Below are 21,904 nucleotides of genomic sequence, written 5' to 3' on the forward strand. Positions count from 1 at the left end.
TTTGGTTATTATTTACAAGTGGGGTCAACCCTATTTTGGGGAAGTTAAAAAAAATTTAACATCCTAGCATGGGTTGACCCCACTTGTAAATAATTACAATTGTTTTTTTTTTTTTTTTTTTTTTTTTTTTTAAGTTTGTTGCGATAATTTATTTAGTTAATATGAACACATAAATTAAAAAATATATTTTTTTAACTTAATTAGAGAACAATTATTTTTTATCAAAGATTAATTTTTACTCAACAAGTAACACACTTAATTTTTTTTAATATATTTTATAAGTGGCATAAAAAAGAACTCTATTTACATTTAAAATTTTTTAAATTCAGTCTATTGCTTTTCATAGTTTCTAAGCGTCACATTGACAAGTAATTTTAATAAAATAAAAAAAAAAAAAATTGTTCAATTATATTGATTGTTATCATAAATATTACGAAGACTTGAATTATTTATTTTTCAAAAAATCATCTTATAACATATTTGACTTTCAAGACGATTAAAAAAAAAGCGAAAGCGTAACATTTGATAAAAAATAAAAAATTAAAAATAAAAAATAAAATAATCTTAAGTAAACATGCAAGTAATAAAATAATTACTCTAGCAATTCAACTAGCGAAATATTATCTAAATTCGGAATTCCATTATCACTCTGAATATTACTTTGCATAACTTTATTAACAATATGTTGGGTAGTCTTCAATTTCTTCTTATCAATTTCGTCAATCATTTGGTGAACGCGCTTGAGATGAGTGAGAAGATTTCCTTTTTGCGTAAAGGAGTAATCACAGTGAGGACAGGCCCAAGGCCGATCTCCAGTGTGATGCTTCATGTGCATCTGCAGCGTGGACCTCTGGGCAAAGGACTTGGAGCACAGTTCGCACTTGTAAGGTTTCTCACCGGTATGAATCCGTTTGTGTCTTTGCACTTGGCAGGGTTTCCCGAAAGTTTTCCCACAAATATCGCACTCCCTGCTGCTATTAGGACTTTTGCTATTTAAATTACAATTAGAATTATTTTTCGGACTCAATTTCTGGGGAATAATTGAAGCTGCTGCAGAACCAGCTGCTGAAGACTCCGCAGGGATTCCAATGACTACCTGCGAGTTATTACCCGACGAATCAACCAGCATACAATCGTTCAATTGCAATTGCGCCGCGCGCTCTGGATCAGATGCAAGACTATTAACCTGCGTGATAACTAAATTACTACCCGAGAGATTAGAAACTTGGTCAGAACCCAGCAACCTGGAAGAAACTAGCGTGTGCTCGCTCTGGCTTTGATGCTCATCCTGATTAACACCCACATTGCCGTGCGGATTGTCAACACCCAATTGCGGCAACACGTGCTCGTCAGTTTGAATAGTAACTAGTCCATTGGCGATTAAAAAATGCAAATTAGCCACCAGCTGGTTGCTCTCGTTAATCGAAAGCATCGAATTGTTATTCAAAATAGTCCCATCGGCATTGAAAGTCAATTGATCGGCCAACCCGGTAGCGTCAATGGTGATAGTATCGAGATTCGAGAACTCAGTCGCCTGAGTAACGTCCACCAAAGACTCCTCACTCAGCTCGCCTTCCAGCTTAATCTCCGGGATCACCTGAATTTTACTCGACTTCTGTTTGCGTTTGCTGGAGGAATTTCCCACGTTTTTATCATCGCGCATGTGGGTGAGCAGGTGGACCTTGCGGTGCCCCGAGGTCCGGAACTGCAAGTCGCAGAACGAGCATTTAAACGGCTTTGAACCGGTGTGCAAGCGCATGTGGACTTTCAAGCTCCCTTTTGTGGCAAACAGGCGATTGCAAACGTGACAAGAAAATTTTTCATTGCCTGTATGCACTTTTATATGACAGTCCAGCGTGCATTTCACGGCGAAACTCTTGTCGCAGTGCTCACACTGGTACGGCCGCTCGCCAGTGTGCGTTCTTACGTGTCTAATTAAATCACTGGGCTTCCTGAATGTCTTTGGGCAGTACTTACATTTGTTGTCGTACTCCTTCTTCTCCGGCAGGCCGTTGCTGGAATTCTTGAGGAAATTCTGCTCAACTACTGTGTCAAACAGCAGCTTCTCGGATACAGACGCAGCGGAGTCGGGATTTATCAGCAAGTCCGGCTCTATTTTTAAAGGATCTTTTTGCGAACTGTCGGGCTCTATATGTGCGCTCCATCCATCGTGAGTGCTGGAGTGAATTTTTAAGTGACTCTCCGTGGAGAACGAGGCGAAGCACACTGAGCAAGTCCAGGAGTCTATTTTTTTTCCAGCGTGGATCTTTAAGTGCCGGCTGAGTCCGCCGTTGGTGCAAAATTTCAGCGGACACTCCAGGCACTGGAATTCTTTCTCTCCTCGGTGAGTTAGCAAGTGTTTTTTCAGAGAGTTTACGTCGAAGCCTTTCTTTGAACACATGTGACACTGCAGAGATCCCCCGTTGCTGTTTTCAGATATTTTTTCTTCCATGTTAATATTATTGTCGGCAGTTGTTGAATCGCTCGTCGTAAATCCCGAGAGGTGACCTTCCACGTGGGCTTTTAAATCTTCGAATGAACTGAACGGTCTGTCGCAGTAACTGCAAGTCAGATGGATACTTTCCATGGGCTTCAGCAAAGACGATGTTACTGAGTTGTCATTAGACTCGCTGTTTAGACTCAGAAGGTCTGTTTGGTTGGTAGTGTCGGCTTTAGCGATTATTTTTGGGTACTTGGGGCAAGACTGCACGGGCTTAGTCAAATCTGGGTAAGATTGAATGGAATTCACGAGAAGGTGACGCTCTTTTAACTGACGGGATTCGGAAGTAATTATTTCGGTTTTGCAAGTTGAAACTGGGACTAGTCGCTGGGCTTCTTGAGCTGATTTTGGCAAAATACTCGCCATACTTGTTGAGTTAGCTGAATTTATTCCGATGTCCATCTCGGTGTCGGCTTGAAGAGCTATTTGGCTCATATCAAAGGTGTCAAAGTGCGGTGGGAAAATATTTGTATTGATACTCTCGGATGAATCAAGGGTCTTTGAGTTGTCGTACATTATATTTAGTACTGGCTGCTCACGAGATTCAAGTGGAACATCTGTTTCACTTATCTGGCGGGATAAATTTGTACCCAATCCTAGATTCATACCAATGTTGAATAATTGTTGGTTTAATGTTTCTTCTATTTCACGAATGCTCTCCTGAAAAATATATTTTAGTTATTTTTATAAAACGTTATTAAGATATTAAAAAATGACAAAATTACTTACTGCACTCAATGTTTGATCGCCTGTATAATTAGGTAATGTAATAGTACCAGTTTCGTCGGCATGTAATGTTTGAGTTGAGTCTAAATGATTTGTATTGACTTCTGGTAAAGTTTCTAAAAAAATAAATGAATTTATTAATAGTTAAATAATAATAATAATAATAATAATAAGACAGCTTTTTAAGTCAAAGAAGAAATAATAATAATAATAATCGTTAAAACTGAAAAAAATTAAAATTAATTTAAATTTAAATTAAAATAATTACCTATCGTTTCTGTACGGTTATCATCACTCAAAAATGATTTATTTTTATCAACATCTATAGTAGTAAACTGATCATTAAATGCTTGAGTAAAATCAGAACTCATATTGGGCTGGAAAGTATCTGAAATATCTTCTGGTAAAGTCAAGTTCTCTGTTAATGTCGAAATTGGTTCTTTATTAGGTATGACAATCTCTGCAGATTTTTCTTTTTGTTTTTCCAACTGCTATAAAAAAAACAAATTGTTTTTTTTATTAACCATTGATTTTTTAATAATAATAATAATAATAATAATAACAATAAAAAAAAAAATTTACCTTCTGTGCAAGTTCTGTTTTATGAATTTTCATATGCTTCCGACAATTAACAGTAGTTTTAAAGGTCTTGTGACAATAAGGGCACATGAAGGGCCTAACATTGCTGTGAGTAACCAAGTGTCGCTTCATGCTGCTCTGAGTAGAAAATTTGGCATTGCAAACAGTGCAATTGTAAGGTCTAGAAGCTTCATGAGTTTGTAAGTGAGCTTTGAGGACGCTGTTGGAGGTGAACCGGCCCTCGCATTTCGGACACTTGAAGGGCCGTTCTCCGGTGTGACGTCGATAGTGCTGCTTCAAGTGGCTAATTTTTCTAAATGCTGCCGAGCAAACCCAGCACTTGTGAGGCCTGCCAGCGCTGTCTTTGCTATCGTCGCCAGACTGCTTGGATTTAACATGAGCAACACTTATTTTGTCTCCAGCGTCGCTTATCACCAGTGGCTCTTCCAATACAATTTGCGGCATCAACGCTTCTGCATCCGCTGACAATTTTGACTTTTTTGCGTGGTTCTGCATGTGACTCTTTAATACAGCACTCGTACTGAATGATTTACCGCAAGAATTACACTTGTGGGGTTTTGTATGCGTTCTAGATTTAAAATTGAAAAAAAAAATGTAAAGCTTGGGACTTGTAAATAAATATAGCTTATTTATTTATGTATTATAACCTGGTATGAGCCTTCAAACTGCTATGACAAGTAAACTTCTTATCGCAAGTCCCGCAGTTGTAATTTTTGGTACCTGTATGTGTACGCTCATGAGCAATCATCGTTGACTTTAAAGCAAACGAACGACAACAGTACGAACACTAAAATTTAAATTTATTTTTTAATATAATTAAAATATATTTCTAGCTTTAAATCGTTAAAAATTAACTAATGACCTTTTGATATATTTTTCATATATATATTATATTTACATATATATAATATATATAAATATATGAAAAATTTATTGAATTACCTTGTAAGGTTTTTCTTGAGTGTGCACTCGTAAGTGACGAATTAAATCCGATGGTTTTTTGAACTCTTTATGACAATACGAACACGAGTACCATTTTATATTTCCAACGCTACGTTGTTTTATTGTAACATACCTCCTATAAAATTATAAAATATTTGTAAATTTAATTTAACAAGTTTTTAATTCATAATTTATAATTTTGTTTATTAATACCTCAAAGAACCTTCAGTTCTATCCAATAGAGTTACAAAAGAACTGTGGACATCTTCTTTAGCTCCTTTAACTTTTGGAGAATCCGAATTGTCTAAAAATTTTTAAATAGCGATTGATAAATACTTCAAATAAAAAAATAAATAAAATATACCAGCATTAGGATTTTTTCCTTTCTCCGACAGCCCAGAAATCTTCAAAGCTTGTTGCAAAATATCACTTTTGCTTGTTGTATCAGCGGGCTTTTTATCGCTCAAGTCCGAGGCTGAATTATCACATTTATTTTTAAACAACTAAAAAATTAATACATTTTATTATAATTATATCAAATCATTTTTTTTTTTCACTCAGTTCTCGAAAGCAAAATACTAAAGAGTACTTGAGTTGAAGGGTTAAGCTGTTTATGGCTTATGTAATTATAATTATTATTATATACTTTTTTAAGTACCTCTATAGGAATCTCGTGGGCTTTTTTTACGTGTATACTTAGACTTCCCAGTTTTTTAAAAGCACAAGTACATTGGGAACAGGGATAAATCGTCTCGTCATCTGGTTGACGGTGTACTCTTTTAATATGCGCGTTTAAATTACCTAAAATATAAATAGTTTCCATTAAAATTTTTTATTTTATTTTTTTGTCGAAAAATTAAGAATAAAAAATGTTAGTTTTACCTTTTTGACTAAATTTAGAATCACATTGGTCACAATGGTACGGTCTAAGACCGACATGCTTCCATTTATGAATTTGGAGAGAACTTTTTTGTGTAAATGATCGATTGCAAATATTACACTGTAAAAAAAATATTTTTATTAATAAAATAATTCTTTAAAAAATCATTTTTAATTAAAAGTTAAAAAAATTACCGAAAAAGGTTTTTCGCCTGTATGTACTCTGAGATGTCGCATCAATTGACTGGGTTTTTGGAAAATTTTTAAACATATTTTACATTTATACATTATTTTATTAGTCAACCCTCTTTTTGTATGCCTGACCATCTTCGTCTGCAACTAATAGAAAAAAAAAAAATAATAATGATTATAAATGATAAAATATTAATTCGCATTTAAATTCCTACATCAAGTTTCTAAGAATACAGACGAAATTTAAGAATACTCACTTTATAATGTTCTCGGATGTGAATGCGATAAAGAGCAGGCTGAGTAAATTGCTTGTTGCAGAGCTTGCACTTTTTTACGTCATCCGTTGACCATTTTTCATTGTGAAGTTTCAAATGTGCTTCCAGTTGAGTCTGTAACATTCAAATGAATTGTTTCATTCATCAATAATCTTTTTTTTTTTTTTTTTTTTTTTTTTTTTTTAATTTTATCAAATTAATTATTTAATTCCAACAGATTTGCAGAAAATTAGTACCTTGTAATAATGAGCACTAAGACCAAGCGCAAAATGAAATACTCGAGAGCAAATGACTAGAAGCGCGAAATTCATACAATCAACAGCGAGCGTCATCGTACAGGACGCAAATATTTAATCTGATTGCAGGCAATGTCTTATAAAAATATAAATTATTTTAATTATTTATCATTTCATTTTGACTTTCATATTAATTTACTTTAAACAATAAAAATTCATAATAAATTATTTAATACGTCCTCAGCAGTACTAATTAATCAGCAGACTTATTTTTGGAATAAAAATTTTGAACACGATTGATTTTGAACACATAGGAACACTTTGTTTGGAATTCATTTAATTTATTTATTTAATTAAATGCATTGTCTTTTCTTTGGAATAAATCGACGGCTGTTTCAGTGAACGGTTTAATTAATCCAGACGAACCGGAGGCAGAGAAGAGACCCTTCGTTGGGAAGTAACGCTCTGTATGCTTGTTCATTTGAATCCAACGGAGTTGCGGTGAGTATCCACGAGGGCATCATAATCATACACAAACTCTGAACTTGTGTTTTTAATTTTTGTTTGTTATTTTTTCCTCTATTTTTTAATCTAAACTTTTTTTTAGATCTTTTAATCTCCTCTTTTTATACTCTTCCTTCTTCTTCTTCTCAGCGATGATTTGCTCGATAATTAAATCACTTGCTGATAAATTTTATTTTTAGATTAGTTTATCATATATATTTTTGTATTTTATAATTACCATGGATTTATAATAATAATTAAATTATTAACTACTAGGGACCTTGCACTTTCTTAACTATTGACATTTGTAAAGATATAAGCTCATCCCGATGTTACACTCGTCAAGAGCTTTCATTTAAGTACCCACATGCATTTTTGATATATTTTTCATATATATATAATATATACAAATATATGAAATATATGAAAAATTGATGTGGGTACTCAAATGAAAGCTCTTGATGAGTCTAATATCTTTGATGAGCTTATCTTTTTAAAAATATCAATGGTTAACAAGATAACAATAATTTTTTACAGTAATTTATTTTTCAATAAATTTTGATTCATATAAATAATATTGATAATTCAAGTAATTGTGAATACATATTCAGTACGTAGTAACGAGTGTTGGTAAGTTAAATTATTAGCACAGACCAATTGTCGTGTCAAGTGTCAAGCAGACTCATTGCGCGGTGTAATATATCATTGAACGAAAAATTAACGTCCAGTGTAAATCTTTATTTGTGGATGTTACTCTACAGTCTCATTAAAGTTCTTGTGTATTGTAATTTATAATATTATTATTATAATTTATTAAAAATTAACACACGCGCAACAGTCTAAAAATAAATAATTGCAAGTACATATAATAAAAAATAATTACAATAATAAAGAAGAAATGAAAATAAATAAAGAGCGCAAAAAATAAAATTACAGAGACAGTTATCTTAAAACCAGACCGATAATCATCATTATTATTATTATTATTATTTTGCACACTTTATGTTTTGATAGTTTACTTTTTTAACGATAATTGTTATAAATAAAAAGTATATTTGTTATTTTAAAATATTATGAAATATTATAATACAGTTTTGATAATTTAGTTTAGCGATAAGTGGGTTAATTTTAAATATTAACCGATAAGTGATAACAATTGGTGACAGTATGTCAAATAATAATTTGTATAATTAAATAGAATAAATAACAACAGTTAATATAAATTGAACTATGGAATTTACATCAGTTCCTATTTTACATCGCTGTTATTCTGTTTCAGGGTTAATAGCAGCTGTTATTAATATAACTATAAACTCGACTGAGCTTTGCGAGTACACACGTGCAATTCTATCGGTAAAGTTCAACGATTTTATTTATCAATAATATTATTGCAATTTATTTTATTACCGTAAAATTTTTTTTTTATTTTCAATTTTTTGCTTAGAAAAAAAAATTTTTTTTTCGGAATTTATTCATCTACAATATCACTGCAATTTATTTTATTACTTTCAAAATTTTTTTTTGTTTTTAATTTTGAGAAATTTTTTACAAAAAAAAAAAAAAATTTTTTTTTTTTTTTTTTTTTAAAAACAATATAAAAAAAAATGATAGCCCGGTTATCGATATGAAAGTTCAACAAAAGTCTTGTATTTTGTACGATAATAACGGAGCTAACACAGATTGGATGATAGGTCTCTTTTATTCAGAGTCGCCCAACCCGGTCCTCAAGAATTAAAGGAACCTCTTATTTTTTTTAGCAATATCTTCCAGCTCAATAATTTAAGATATGATAATTCTAACTTCAAGAATATAATGTGTGTAATTGTTTAAAATTAGAGCTATAAAAACAACAACGTGAAGAAAGAGATAAAAAAAATTTGTATGCACTTATTTTTAAATGAAATAATTTACTAGCGAAATTCTGGGAAGTTTAAAGATGCCATTAAACTTCATAAAGCGGCATGGCACACGAGGAGGAATCTGAGCGTGGCGGAATCAACCGGCGGTCTCTGATCATCGTCGCTTGCACCAGCCATACGATTATTATATATTCTTCTCTCTTGCTCGTTACATCTTCCTCCTCCTCCTCCATACATTACGCAGCGTTACGTCAACTTTATGGCAATATTCGCGTATCAGGGGACCGCTGATGCCTTTAAAAGGCTCACCTCAACTCTCAACTTCGCAATTATTCATTTTAAAAATGAATATGCTCTAAGTGAAATTTTTTTTAACGCGGTTTTTACTTTCATTAACTTTCGCAGGGTAAAATTGGGCTACCAAATACGAGCTTCGTCATAAAACAGCCATTCATAATTGGAAGATAAAAAATATTTATTTTATTGCTTTTGGATAAGTTGAATGAAACTATTTCATTCATTAAAAAGTTTTTACCCAAAAAAAAAAAAAAAAAAATAAAAATTGCTTAAAAAATTTGGTAATTATTTACAAGTGAGGCCGACCCGATTTTTGGCCATATCTAGGAGAAAAATTGACATTTTTAATTTTTTTTTATTCTGATTGTTTTTACAGCGCATTTATGATAAAAAATGTCGTAAAAAAAAAAAAAAAAAAATAAAGATTTTGATTACCAAAAATTTAATTATTTTAAAATAACATGGGCATTTTTATAAGGAGAAATAAATTTTTTTTTTAAATTTTAAACAATTTTATTTTTTCAACTGAAAAATAAACTTATTTAAAATTTCCAACAAATAAATTTCTTATCACAAAATTGCTTATTTTAATTAAAAATAAATTTTTTTTTAGTATAATAAGTGGCGAGAAATTACGCGACACAGCCCGGAAAGTAATCAATCTAAAGAACGTTTAATGCTTTTATTTTTCAATGTAAAAGAAAGAAGAAAGAGTCCGGAACACAACTCTGAGTACAATCGAGTATAAATAAAAAATAGTTAGTACTTGCACTCTGGAAATGCCATTAAAAAGGTCTTGCAGCTTTGCTTTGCATCTAATACCGCGTATTGAACGATAAGGGAACATTTTATTAGGCGTTACGCCGCCTTACATGTTACATATTACATCAAGGAGCTATTTAGTCGTGGGTGCACACATTCAGCTTCAAAGTCACGAGTCAGTCACGTTCTCGGTTATTTTCTACTCCGGGCTGGATCGGTACCACCACAATAGAGAATAGAGAAGTAGCAAAAATTATGCAGGCCTTAAATAACAAGCGGGAGTAAATTTTTTTGCGAGTCTCGGCTCCGTGAAAGGAGATAAATAAAAAAAGGATAAATAAAATCTATTATTTATACGTATTGAAACTGAAGGGAGTGATGTACGACGCGAGAGGGAAAGGAAGAATGTCAACCGCTCTAAATTGTCATCCGGCGACACAAAGCTTTTCTTCATCGGCCAGTTTTAGGTCGCCCTCAGGTTCCGCATAAGAAAGTTATAAAAACGTAAAAATAAAAAAGAATTATGGATAATAAAAAAACGGAGAGGCTTAAAAAGCAAGGATGTAACATTTATAACTTCAGAAGGATCTCCGTTGGTCCTGGGTCCTGGATTGAAGCACCCAAACCCTCTTGCACATAAAACGACCTCATGCGTTACGTCAGCGAATTTCTGGGCACCGAGACGTCGCGATGGACCGAAACCAGTTTTCGCTTTTGACCCCATATGATCACGTGGTTGTAAATGACCACCGAGGTAAAGATGCATCTTGCGATTATCTTTTTGAATATAATTACAATCAATAAATTTTAATAATTATTCATTATATCTTACACTGAGAGGAAAATTATTGTTCAGGCAGAGATTTCTTTGCTTGAAAATTTTTTGAGATTAATTATTAATTTGTTATTTATATTTTGATAAATAATTTTGATTAATAATTTAGTTAAGTAAAAATTGTCATGATTTCTTTAAAAAATAATTTTTTTTTTGATTATTTTCAAGTGTCAAAAAAATTTTTTTGATAAAAATTTTTTTTTCTCCATTTTTGTTAATTAAATATTATTTACAATGCTAAAAAAATTTTTTTCACTTCAAAGAAGAGTCCACGGTTAAAAAAGTAATTATTGATATTAATTAAAGTAATTTTTTTCATAAAAAAAAAAAAATTGTATTTCTTCTTCAAGAGTACCGATAAATTTTTTAATGACAATGAAAGTTAAAAAAAAATACATATATAATGAAATAATTATAATATTTAATTGATATACTATCATATAATGAATGACTATTGATTGTCAGTATGTAGTTGAATTAAATGTGAAAGGAAGTAACATATACGCATTCAAGTTCGATGGACTCGTTAACTCTCGAAGCTTTTGTCAAGAAGATTACATCCCATGGAAATGTGATATTCTTCGTAGTATTTCATTAGTATGGAGGAAAAAATGATAAGACATAAAGAGCGGACGTTTGCACTGGCTACTCCGATAAGTGATGAGACTCTTTATCGTAGTTTTTAATTCCACACATAACTAACCGGCGGTATTTAAAAAAAAATATATTAATCTACTCTACCAGTAGTATAATAACTAAAAAAGTTAATAGTTTACTATAAGGTCATACTCTAGAAATAGAAATTTATTTCCTGCTGGAAATTTTATTACTCGGTTTAATTTTCATTTTAACTAGCTTAAAAATCCATGGTAACTAAAAATAATCCGATTTGAATTTTATTAACAGAATAATTGATGAAAGGTTAAAGTTTGATAACCTACAGCAGACATTAATTTAACGGAGAAGAGCCTTTGCCTTTTTTTAAAAAATTACGAACCATCACAGCAAAACTTCCGGTAAAATAATATTATTTAAAGCACAGCACAATTTAAAAATAATTCCTGATATCACTGTACACTATATATAAATAATAAAATATCCACTTCATAATAAATAATGTAAAAAAAAAATATTAGAAACACGTGAATGAACTGTCAGGGGTAGAAAGCACGTGTGTGCATCACGCGGTCTTATTTTTCACTACAGGGCTCCCGTAAACTACTTCTTTGGTAGCTGTGCTTCTTCTTGTTCCTCTTTCTCTTTTTCTAAACTTTTAATTTTATTTATCTGATTCGTTTTCTTCTTCACGCTATGATATACTATGCAATAATATAATAAGGATATACATCTTGTTGGCAGTTTCTCTACTTAGACTTGAGTCAAGTCTCACCGCACTCGTGTTACACCAGAAGTACCACACCGAACACCGAACACCGACTACCCAAATGTGTTTAAGTATACATATAGAATGCTCAAATATGTTCGAAGACGGGCCGGCCAGATGAGGGGACGGTTACAGATTATTTAGCGGCATGCTGACTGGAGTCCGGCCGTATTGTAGTGATGCTGATGCTGATGCGGGCAACATAACAGTGGCGAGGGTGTGTGTAATTCTCCTAAGAAAATAATCGCACCGACTACCCACGCGCCAATACTACACACATGACACCAACAGAGTTTACTAGTTGACATACATTGCTGCTAATATAAAGAGCCAGCGTCATCGTTACCGATTTACTCAACTATCTTTAATTACAAATTGCCTAACAATTAATTTATTCATTCATTCATTCGATTTTTTATAAAACTCTATCTATTTCTTCTTTAATATTTCAAATTTCCTCAATCTCTCGCGGGCTTTCTTCGCAGTCGCACTTTTATTCTTCAAGCTTTTAGAATTTTAAATTTCTTCCTAATTATTTTCTTGAGCGAAAAAAAAATTTTTTTTGACACAAGAAATTTTACTTATGCCAACAAAATTAATTTTCTCGCTTTAAGAAATCCGTATCTTGATCGAAAAAAATTTATTTAAGTCAAGAAAATTCTTCTTATTTTGAGAAAATCCAGCCTCTTGCTCCAAAAAATTTAATTCTTGACAGAAGTAAATTTTTCTGTCTTGAGAAAATTTTTTTCTTAGCTGAAGTAGGTAGCGTTATATAAAAATAATTAGACGTTAATTAAAAAATTTTGATTAAAAAGAAAATAATAAAATATAATTTTAATAATTTAGTGTCATAAGTATTAAAGCAACAGCTGAGCAGCCACTCACGGTTTTTATGATCATCCTACCGCTGATGATGTCACTCCAATACAGAGTTATAGAAATAAAGAGGAGATCTTAATGATTGTTTTAAAAAATCTCGAGATTTGGTGGATTAAACGGATAAATATAACTAAACGCAGTTATATTTATAAATGATATTTATTTTCTTTTTTTTTTTTCCTTAACTTCTTGCTTTTATTTTAAATATTTTTTTAGTGGTGTAGCATAACAGTTCTCCAGATTCTCTGAAAATTCATCAGCTCTGTTGGTCGTAGCTGTACCAGGCTGGTATAAAGTTTAACGACTTGATTCCTGGAGGCTGAGGATAGAACGCACATGTGTTTTAAACACTCTTCTTTAATTTTTCGGGTGTAATAAATCTAAACATTTGTCTTTTAAAGTAAAAAATACAAATCTGGATTTTAAATCTTTTTTTTTTTTTTTTTTTTTTCCCTAAAAATAAACTAATGAAAGTTGTTGTGTCGCAAAAGATCGATAAAATAAACAATGAGCTGCGAAATAAAAGTAATATTAATGCGGTAATTTAAATAATTGGTTAATTTGTCGGGTATATTTAATAACACACTTGTCACAGCATTCTCTTCTAAGATCAGTGAGATCATACGATTTAGTTACGCAATACAATACATTTATGCAAGTACTGCTGACTGTTTTACGCCTACTTACAGTAGTTGTTCTATAGCCCACTTTTAATCGTCTTAGTTACTCTCGCACATCTATTTATCCTTGATTTATCGAAGGACAATATCATTGATCGTTTGTGTGGATAATATTATTAATATATATCTAGTAAATTATTTTTTATAACTAGTCTAGTATTCATATTGCTGATAGGAAATTTATATCGATTGAATGTTACTACCGCATTAAAATACAGATAAAAGAGACGATATGCAGGGTCAAGGAATCAACCCACGGTCTATTTAAAATTCTGAGAAAAATAATTTGAAAATTTTTTAATTTTCAGTGTTTATCTTAGTTTAGAGTAAGGTCTTTTTGAGGGACATTTGTCATGATAAAATGCGCTCCGAGAACCGGAAGAGTTTCCACTTAAAGTACAATCGCAAGAATGGAATGTTTAAACTCCCTGTAGAACATCTACATTTAAGAGATCTCTAGACATTACATCTCTTTCTGTTGTAGGTTTCATGATAATATTTTATTCCAACTAAACTGTCTACGAGGCTATTTATCAATCTTTAAATTTTAGCTGCTGAGTAATTTTATTTTATTTATCTTAACAATAAATAATAGAAACTTTGCAGTATTGTGAACTATTAAACAATAGAATAAATTTAAATATTATCAATAATTACTTTAATATTTGTGGAAGTCTAAGAAGCTAGCTTGGTCATACTTAATTTATCTAAATAAATAATTACTTACTTTCGTTGAAAATACGTCCTCGCATTCTTTACAAAAAAGATGTTCTTCCTTCTCGTGTAACGCCAAATGAGATTTGAGACTTGCCATTCTAGCAAATTTTCGGCCACACTCGGGACACTTCGGCTCCCCCAAATTATGCGTCGCCATGTGAAGCGTGAAGTTTGTCTAGAAAAATAATTAACAGATTGCACATTATCATATTAATTAACATTCATTAAAGTTACTAATTGTCGTGTTTGTACAAAAAACTTACAGGTATGTTAAAAGAAGCCGGACATTTTGGACACCGGTGAGGCTTTTCTTCGGCATGATGGTCCATATGCTTCCGATAAAGTGTTTGTTTTGAGAATTCTTCTCCGCAAATATCACACTTTATACTTATTTTAGGTGACTATAATAAAATAATTACATAAACATTTTTAAAAATAAATTATGAAATTTCTCTCTTACTTCTGTCGAAACAGCATCCTTACGAGGTCTTCCTACACGTGGCCTACTAACACTTTTATTTAAAATGGGTATAAATCTTTTATAGTTCTCACTGAACCCATTGTCATTAAAAAAAATACCAGTAGACTCTATTACTTTAGCCTTATCAGGCTGCTTTGGAAAGAATTCTTCGTCTGTTCCTTCATTCAAGTCAACATGAATCGGGACGTTTGTCTGGTTTTGAATTAATGTCTGTTGTGAATTGTTTGCGTGGATTAAGTTCCCTAAGCTCAACTGGACTATTGACTGAAAAAATACATAATATTATTATTATTTTTCAATAAAACTACGTTCATTAAATTTTAAAATACAGTGAATTGACATTAGAATTTTTTTTATAATTATTTAGCAAAAAAGTTCTAAAAAAATATAAATGCAATTTTAAAAAAAAATTTTTTTTTAAATAAAAATAAAAAAAATTCTCAAGTATCTGTCAATTTCAATGTCATTAAATTTTTAATTACCGAATTAGCTGATAAATTGCTCGATGACTTGGTTTGAGTATCATTCGACTGAATCAATGTCACAGGTGCCGATAACCACTCCGATGACTCATCATTGTGTTCTGTAAATAATTATTACATAAATAATTAAAAGTTATCAAAATAATGTCAATAATTAAAAAAATTTCTGTCAAAAAAAATAAATATCAAATTTTTCATTTTTCTTCACAGAAAATTTATAAAATTAGCAAAAATAATTAAAAACAAAAATTATGAGCAATAATAATAAATAAAAAAAATTCACCTGTCACTAGCACAGTACGGCTGTCATCAAAAATAAGAAAACCATAAGAACTAAGTGGTACTGAGTCTGTTGACACAGACATTGTCTCTGGTGTTTGTTCAGTTAACATTTTCCAGCTTTTTAAATCATCTAAGCTAGAGGAAGAAAAATAAAATAAATTATTTAATTGGTCATAAAATAATAAATATAATTGTATCGTAAAAGTTGACACTCAGTCATTCTTAATAGTATCGCTGTATATAAATATATACTTACAGTGAGTAAAAAAAAGTAATTACTCATTTGTTTTATTAATTACTTTTTTTCAATTGTGGAGATTGAATATTGACATTATTTTATTATTATTAAATATGAGATAACCTATTGGACTATAATCAATTTAAATAACATTATTTTAATCACTATTCACACGGAAAACATCAATTGTTTATTTTAAAAAATATAGAATCATTATTATTTTATTTTATTATATTTTTGTATTATTAGAACAACAAACGTCATTTTTTAACAACATTTTAGTTGTAAAAATGACGTTACAAATTATTATGATAAATAAAAAAATCCTTAAAATATTTACCAGAAGATGTCATGAGAATTTAACACTAGCGACCTCTGTAGTGGCAAATTTGGCGGCTTTTTTTTTTAAATTTAAATTAATTCTTGTAGAGATAAGAAATAAAAAAAAATTATACTGAAGTTAGCTGACAGCTGTTAATTTTTTTATAATTTTAATTGATTAAAAAAATCAATAATTTTCAAATGTTATAAAACTAAAATTAAAATCTAAATTTCAACGATAATAAACTAATTAATTATTAAAAAACAAATAAAATAAAATAAATTATTCAATACTTATGTAAGATTTATCAGAACATAGAAAGCTTTCTTCATTAAAAGCATCTCCCTCGATCAACTTAAAAATTTCAGCTTCTTTTTTTCTCGCAAGCATCCGTGCTGCAGCAGTAGTTACCGAAGTCTGCGATGTATCCGGAGTCAATTCGTAATGATTTTGATTTATTTCTCTCGAAAGCATTCTATCCAGGTCCGAGGGTCCAGAGGTCATTACTTGACAAAAATCCAAAGGATTAACGTCCTCAATAGACGACTTTGACGGTGATTGATACCTCAACAGATGCTCTATGTTCTCCCGATCATTCGTCGGAAGATTAGTATTCCTCGTCACGACATCCGAAGAGAAGTAAAAATTATCAACTTTGTTTGATACCGTTTTAACTTCGTCTTTCAATTGCTCCGTATTTTTTTGCCAGGGTAAATTCTTTAATATGTGACGCATGTAACTGTATTCTTCCGGAATTTTGCAGGTCGAAGTGTTAATTTTGAATGATTGAACTTCTGTCCTTGAAGTACTGGGTACCGTTGGATCATTCGCAAAATTTTCAGTCAAAGTCTCTGAAGAAATTTGATTTTTAGATGACATATCAGAGGATTCTTGCTGTTTGCGTTTGCTCTCAGGAGACAAGCTTATTTGCTTGAAGAGTTTCTGAATCCCGTAGAACTGATTAGGAACGTGATAACGCGGGTCTACCTTTGAATAAGTAAGCCGCGATTTATCTTTCGCTAAAGACGGCGATCGTAATTCCGACAGACAATAATTTTGCGACGGATTAAATACAGTTGGCTGTGATTTAGGAATAAAAAGCGGAGAATTTGGATCGTTAAAAGGATCCGCTAATATTTTCTTGCTGTTAGTAAGTGAACTTAAATGTAAATTCATACTTTGGTCATAATTTCTCTCTGCAAGTGGCTTTACATCGACTGACTTTTTAGAAAACGGAGTGGAAGTTTTCAAAGGTGAAGCGAGCTTGGGAATTTTAGACGGCGAAGCTTCGAATTCTGATCCAGGAACTAAAAATCTTTTGATTGGTTGAATATTTTCTTGATTCAAAGCTACTTTTTTGACCACCTGAGGCGGAACTACCTGAGGTTTCTTAAATTCCTCTTGACTCATGGGCTCTGGTTTTTTTTTCGCTGTTTCTGTCCTTCTCCCTGTCAAAGTAGACAAGACCGAAACTTGCTCATGTTGATCTGCGACTTCACAACCAGTGTAATCAATTTCTTTAATATTCTTCATTATCTGATAAATGTAATCAGTATCTACAATTTCTTTTGAAAACTCTTTGTATATTGCAATCATCGCGTCGTAGTTTATTTTACGCTGAGCAACAACTCGACGCTCGCGCTCAGTCATATCGTTTTGCTTGAATTTTAAATTTTTAGAAAAACTCAGGGCTAATTCTTGGGCTTCTTCTACAATACTTCGAGGCAAACCTGATGATCGAGCTAATTTTATTCCGTAATGATCTATTTTTGAAATACCTTGCTTTAATTTATGAGTGTAAATAAGTCTTTTTTGAAGAGGATCAATTTCATCGTTTTTTAAAAGAGCTTCCATGTAATGACTGAAATTTAAAAATATAATTTAATTAAATATTAAAATAAAAAAATTATTAATATCTTACTTTGTAGCATTTGGATACAGATCAACAAGTTTTAATAAAAATAAAAAATGCGTAGCGTTGAAAATAAATGCTTGTGTCTTCAAAAGTTGTTTACTTATCGCCCAAGCAATAGACGCTCCTTCTTCAACTGTGGTACTTCTAGCTAATTCATCTAAAACTACTAACGACTGGGGTGTGATAGACTGCAAAATATACTGCGCTTCTTTCATCTGTAAAAAAAAATGAAAAGTATATTTTACAACTTTTTTTTAATTCTCTTGTATTTTTATTTTACTTCAAGCATAAAAGTCGACGCATTGAACTCAATTTCATCTCGATCTCCAAGTCTGCAGAATATTCGATCAGCAACTCGGAACACAGCTTTTGTAGCGGGTATATAACACCCTATTTGGGCCATTATTTGCAAAAGAATTATTTGCTTTAAGTAAATTGTCTTGCCGCCCATATTCGGGCCAGTTATATTGTGATAATTGTAGTGAATTGAAGCAATTATGTCATTGGGTGTTGGAGATTCGACTCCAAGTATGTCCATCACAGGATGTTTTGAGTTACGAACTTCAAGCTCTGACTCGAATATTGGTTTTACATAATCTGATATAGAACTGATTTGAGCTAAAGACAACACGAGGTCTAGTTCTGCAATATTGTCGTTTAGACGGAACAAACAGCCGATGTGATTTCTTATTTCGGTCAATGCTTCGATCATCACTCTATAAAATAAAAAAAAAAAATTTTGCCAATTAAAAAAATCTTAATAATTAATTAATTAATTTTGTATTACCAATGGGTATAAAGCCGATTGGCGTATAAGTATATAAATAAATAAATAAGTTAAGATTTATTAAATGTAAAAAACTTACACATCACTCATTATGTGAATTTCTTCACAAGCATCTTTACAATGAGTACCCATCACAACAAGTGGTTCTACAGTCATGAGAACCAAATTTCTCTGTTTCTTTAGCTAATTTTACAGATTAAAAAAATTAATAATAATAAATATTTGTCAATGACACTAAAGTTAGCAAACATTAAAAATTTTTTTTTATAATTTTATAACAATAAAATGATTATGAAAAAAATTTAATTAAAAAATTCCACGTGTGAAATTTGAAAAAAAAAAATTATTAGTGGAAATTTTTAGAAGCATTTTTTTTTTATTTAAATTAATTTGTTATAAAATTATAAAAAAATATGTCAGTTAAATTCAGTATCATTATTTACCATTATAAATTCACTGGGCAAATTTTCCTCTTTAAATTTACGCTTTGATATATCCATTTGAATATGATAACCAAAAGACATGTTACAACTTAGAGTCAATGGAAGTGAATATTTTTCACCCAATTTTAAAACCATAGCTGTAAAAATTAATAATATAAAATAAATTAAAAAATTCCATCCTTAAATAAATTATCAATAAAAAATACAACAAAATTATATTATATCCCGTATAATTACACTGCATGTCATCAATTAATTCACAATAGGCCTGTCGAGCAATGTCTAGTAGCTGGCTGATATTAGGTCTAATAGCAAAGCATCTTTGCATGTTTGCTGAAGAATATCCCATCAAAGACATCGCGTCTTCGTGGACGATTTTCAAGATTGCTTCTTTCATCATTTCAAACCGAGTGTCTTCAAGATCCTGAATAAATTAAATTATCAGCTGTGTAATTGTCTGATTGAAGAATTACAATTAATTAAAGAAGCTTACAGTTTGAACTTTTTGAAAAAAAGCCGCTTGAGTAGTACTCAGGGCTGCTTTTAATTCAGGAATTATATCAATAGTATTTTTTAACAACAATATATAATTAAGATTTCTTTCAGCTTTTTGAATTGAATCGCCTTCGAGTGAAATTATTCCTAAACTGAGAAGGCGACTGACTCCGTACAAACGTCGAACGATAGGCTGAATAAAAAAAAATCAGAAAATAACAAACTAAAGAAAGAAGAAATTAGAAAATTGTTATAAGTACTTGTGTAATTGTAAAGACTGATCGATTATTGACGAATTCTTCAATACACTTTTGTCGGGCAGTTATAGTATCAACGTTGCAAGAAGGCTGAAGAATAGAAGCTCTCAGTAATCTCCGGCCCATTGGCGTTGAGCAACGATCAAGAGCTCCAAAAAGACAAAAGTTTGGCTGGCCTCCATGAGCTGTAATTAATTCCAAGCTCTGCGCACTTTCAATGTCTGTTTAATTGGAGGTAAAATTTTATTTTATATTTTATACTTGCTAATTATTATTTTAAAATACTTTACCAATCATTGTATTATTTTGAGACCCTTCGTACTCTATGCGCATTGACTGGGGCATATATTGAACATGTTGGATAAATTCTATGTATTTTATCAAAGCTGCTGTCGCAGCAAGTGCGTAATATCTAAAAAAAATCGGATCGAAATTAATAATTTCCCTTTAATGGAAAATTTTCAATTTTCTTAGCCGGAATTAATATAATTATAAGTAAATAGAGTTTAATTTAATACTTTTGATGAACTGCAAGTTCAATGGATGAAAATTCTGGAGCGCAGTGAGTTTTGATTTTCTCTAAACCAATTGTATCAGAAAAATGTATGCGACTGACTCCAGAAATGTCTGTATCTTCAAATCTTTTTCGAATTGTAGTGTATAGATTATTACCAGCCTCACACATTGTGTCTGGCATTATAATCTGAAAGAAGAAAACAGGATTTATGTAATTGGGTTTAAATAATTAAACAGGTATTTTTATATTAATAAATAAAAAATACCTCGACTGGATTGTAGGTATGTATTTTAGTAAGTGTGTTAATGTATGAGTTGCAGTCGCTTATTTGACAAATTATCATGTGAGGATGTTGGACATCCATGATCGCCATTCCAACTTCTCCTCTAGCTTCACCACGGCCAGAGGTAATTGCTAATATATATGAAAATTGAATCATAAATTTTTAGTTTGGACAATTATTGAATTATTTTAAATAAGTAAATACTTCATTGCTTGATAAATAAATAAATAAATAAATTACCCATTATTACATATCTTTCTTGAACATCTGAGATACTTGACGTTGTTATCCTCCCAGTACCCGAACTAAAACTATAAATTTTTATTTTACATTGATAATTTCTGAACAAGTAGTTTCAAATAAAGTTAATAATTGAATTTAATTTATCATTACTCAGTAGTTCTACCACGTCCGGAACTTCTCCCTCTTCCAGATGAAGATGTCGTTCCGTATCCTCGCCTGGCTACTTTTGGGGTTACTGTTGTACTCGAACTTGATGGAGCAAGATTCACTAAAGGTCTTCTAGCTTCATGAATCACTACGATTTATTTGTATCAAATTAAAGTTACCATTAATTTGACCATTTTTTGATTTTATTTGATAAAGTTTAAAAAAATTGACAGCTGTCAACTAACTTCACTATTACATTTTTTTTTGCTATAATTTATTTCTTACTAAAATTTTAAAAATTATCAAATATCTGCTAAGTTAATTTTCATTTATTTATTAATAATTATTTTTTATTTAATAATCGTTAGCTAATTAATTAATAATTAATTACTTACAATACTTTGGTAATATATTAACTGTTTGCTGAATAGTTCCCAATGTACCGATTTTTCCTCGTACTCGTCCACGTCTTCCTCTACCTCGACCTCCCAAATTTTCCGTATTCATCACGTTCATTTTTGTATAATTTTTATCATAAAAATAATATTTTATATATTAAAGAATTATTTTATTTTTAAATAATCAAAATTTTGACTAAAAGCTTTTAATCTTAAGAATGGTGTGTTAATTTTTTAATTTTTAAATTGCTTATAACGACACTAACAATGCGACTGCGCGAGAAAATTTGATTGCAATGAAGTTGCGCATTTTTTAAAAAGTGTTTACGCTAACGCTGATTGGTTAA

General features: G+C 31.0%; 2 protein-coding genes across 3 annotated transcripts; both read right to left on the reverse strand.

The window, feature by feature from the left end:
- Positions 1-141: 141 nt before the first annotated feature.
- Positions 142-15,911, reverse strand: LOC141529939 (uncharacterized). 2 transcript variants are annotated; one of them, XM_074246734.1, is made up of 18 exons: positions 15,769-15,911; positions 15,514-15,647; positions 15,231-15,331; positions 14,728-15,012; positions 14,531-14,668; positions 14,278-14,442; positions 6,097-6,228; positions 5,843-5,986; positions 5,651-5,768; positions 5,427-5,569; positions 5,133-5,271; positions 4,982-5,072; positions 4,769-4,904; positions 4,474-4,613; positions 3,809-4,394; positions 3,495-3,717; positions 3,230-3,342; positions 142-3,160 (listed from the first exon to the last, which is right to left on the reverse strand). In XM_074246734.1, exons 2-18 carry the CDS (start codon positions 15,620-15,622, stop codon positions 593-595), a joined length of 5,331 nt encoding a protein of 1,776 aa, XP_074102835.1. In that variant the 5' UTR covers positions 15,623-15,647; positions 15,769-15,911; the 3' UTR covers positions 142-592. The 2 variants fall into 2 exon arrangements, with proteins under 2 accessions (XP_074102835.1, XP_074102836.1); XM_074246735.1 differs by lacking the exons at positions 14,278-14,442; positions 14,531-14,668; positions 14,728-15,012; ... (1 more) ...; positions 15,514-15,647; positions 15,769-15,911 and adding exons at positions 6,351-7,034; positions 11,549-12,153 and having other exon boundaries at positions 144-3,160.
- A 217-nt stretch (positions 15,912-16,128) lies between these two features.
- LOC141529943 (mutS protein homolog 4) lies at positions 16,129-21,838 on the reverse strand. Its single transcript, XM_074246739.1, has 14 exons — positions 21,555-21,838; positions 21,163-21,307; positions 21,010-21,080; positions 20,752-20,900; positions 20,488-20,672; positions 20,260-20,381; positions 19,973-20,190; positions 19,711-19,905; positions 19,455-19,641; positions 19,218-19,354; positions 18,854-18,957; positions 18,268-18,703; positions 17,994-18,202; positions 16,129-17,933 (listed from the first exon to the last, which is right to left on the reverse strand). The coding sequence occupies exons 1-14, from the start codon at positions 21,673-21,675 to the stop codon at positions 16,355-16,357; spliced, it is 3,858 nt and encodes a 1,285-aa protein (XP_074102840.1). The 5' UTR covers positions 21,676-21,838; the 3' UTR covers positions 16,129-16,354.
- Between the last annotated feature and the right edge of the window lie 66 nt (positions 21,839-21,904).

The sequence above is a fragment of the Cotesia typhae genome, unplaced genomic scaffold, assembly GCF_013202065.1.
Source record: "Cotesia typhae breed Kobodo isofemale line unplaced genomic scaffold, CoteBio_Ctyphae contig_48, whole genome shotgun sequence".
Taxonomy (NCBI): Eukaryota; Metazoa; Arthropoda; class Insecta; order Hymenoptera; family Braconidae; genus Cotesia; species Cotesia typhae.

Coding starts and splice junctions, on each gene's coding strand:
- LOC141529939 (XM_074246734.1), bottom strand. CDS start 15,622: ATGTTAACTGAACAAACACCAGAGACAATGTCTGTGTCAACAGACTCA. Junction 15,332..15,513: donor CCGTACTGTGCTAGTGACAG/GTGAATTTTTTT, acceptor AATTATTTACAG/AACACAATGATGAGTCATCG. Junction 5,987..6,096: donor ACATCCGAGAACATTATAAA/GTGAGTATTCTT, acceptor TTTTTCTATTAG/TTGCAGACGAAGATGGTCAG.
- LOC141529943 (XM_074246739.1), bottom strand. CDS start 21,675: ATGAACGTGATGAATACGGAAAATTTGGGAGGTCGAGGTAGAGGAAGA. Junction 21,081..21,162: donor GGACGTGGTAGAACTACTGA/GTAATGATAAAT, acceptor AAAAATTTATAG/TTTTAGTTCGGGTACTGGGA. Junction 20,191..20,259: donor TCAAAATAATACAATGATTG/GTAAAGTATTTT, acceptor CCAATTAAACAG/ACATTGAAAGTGCGCAGAGC.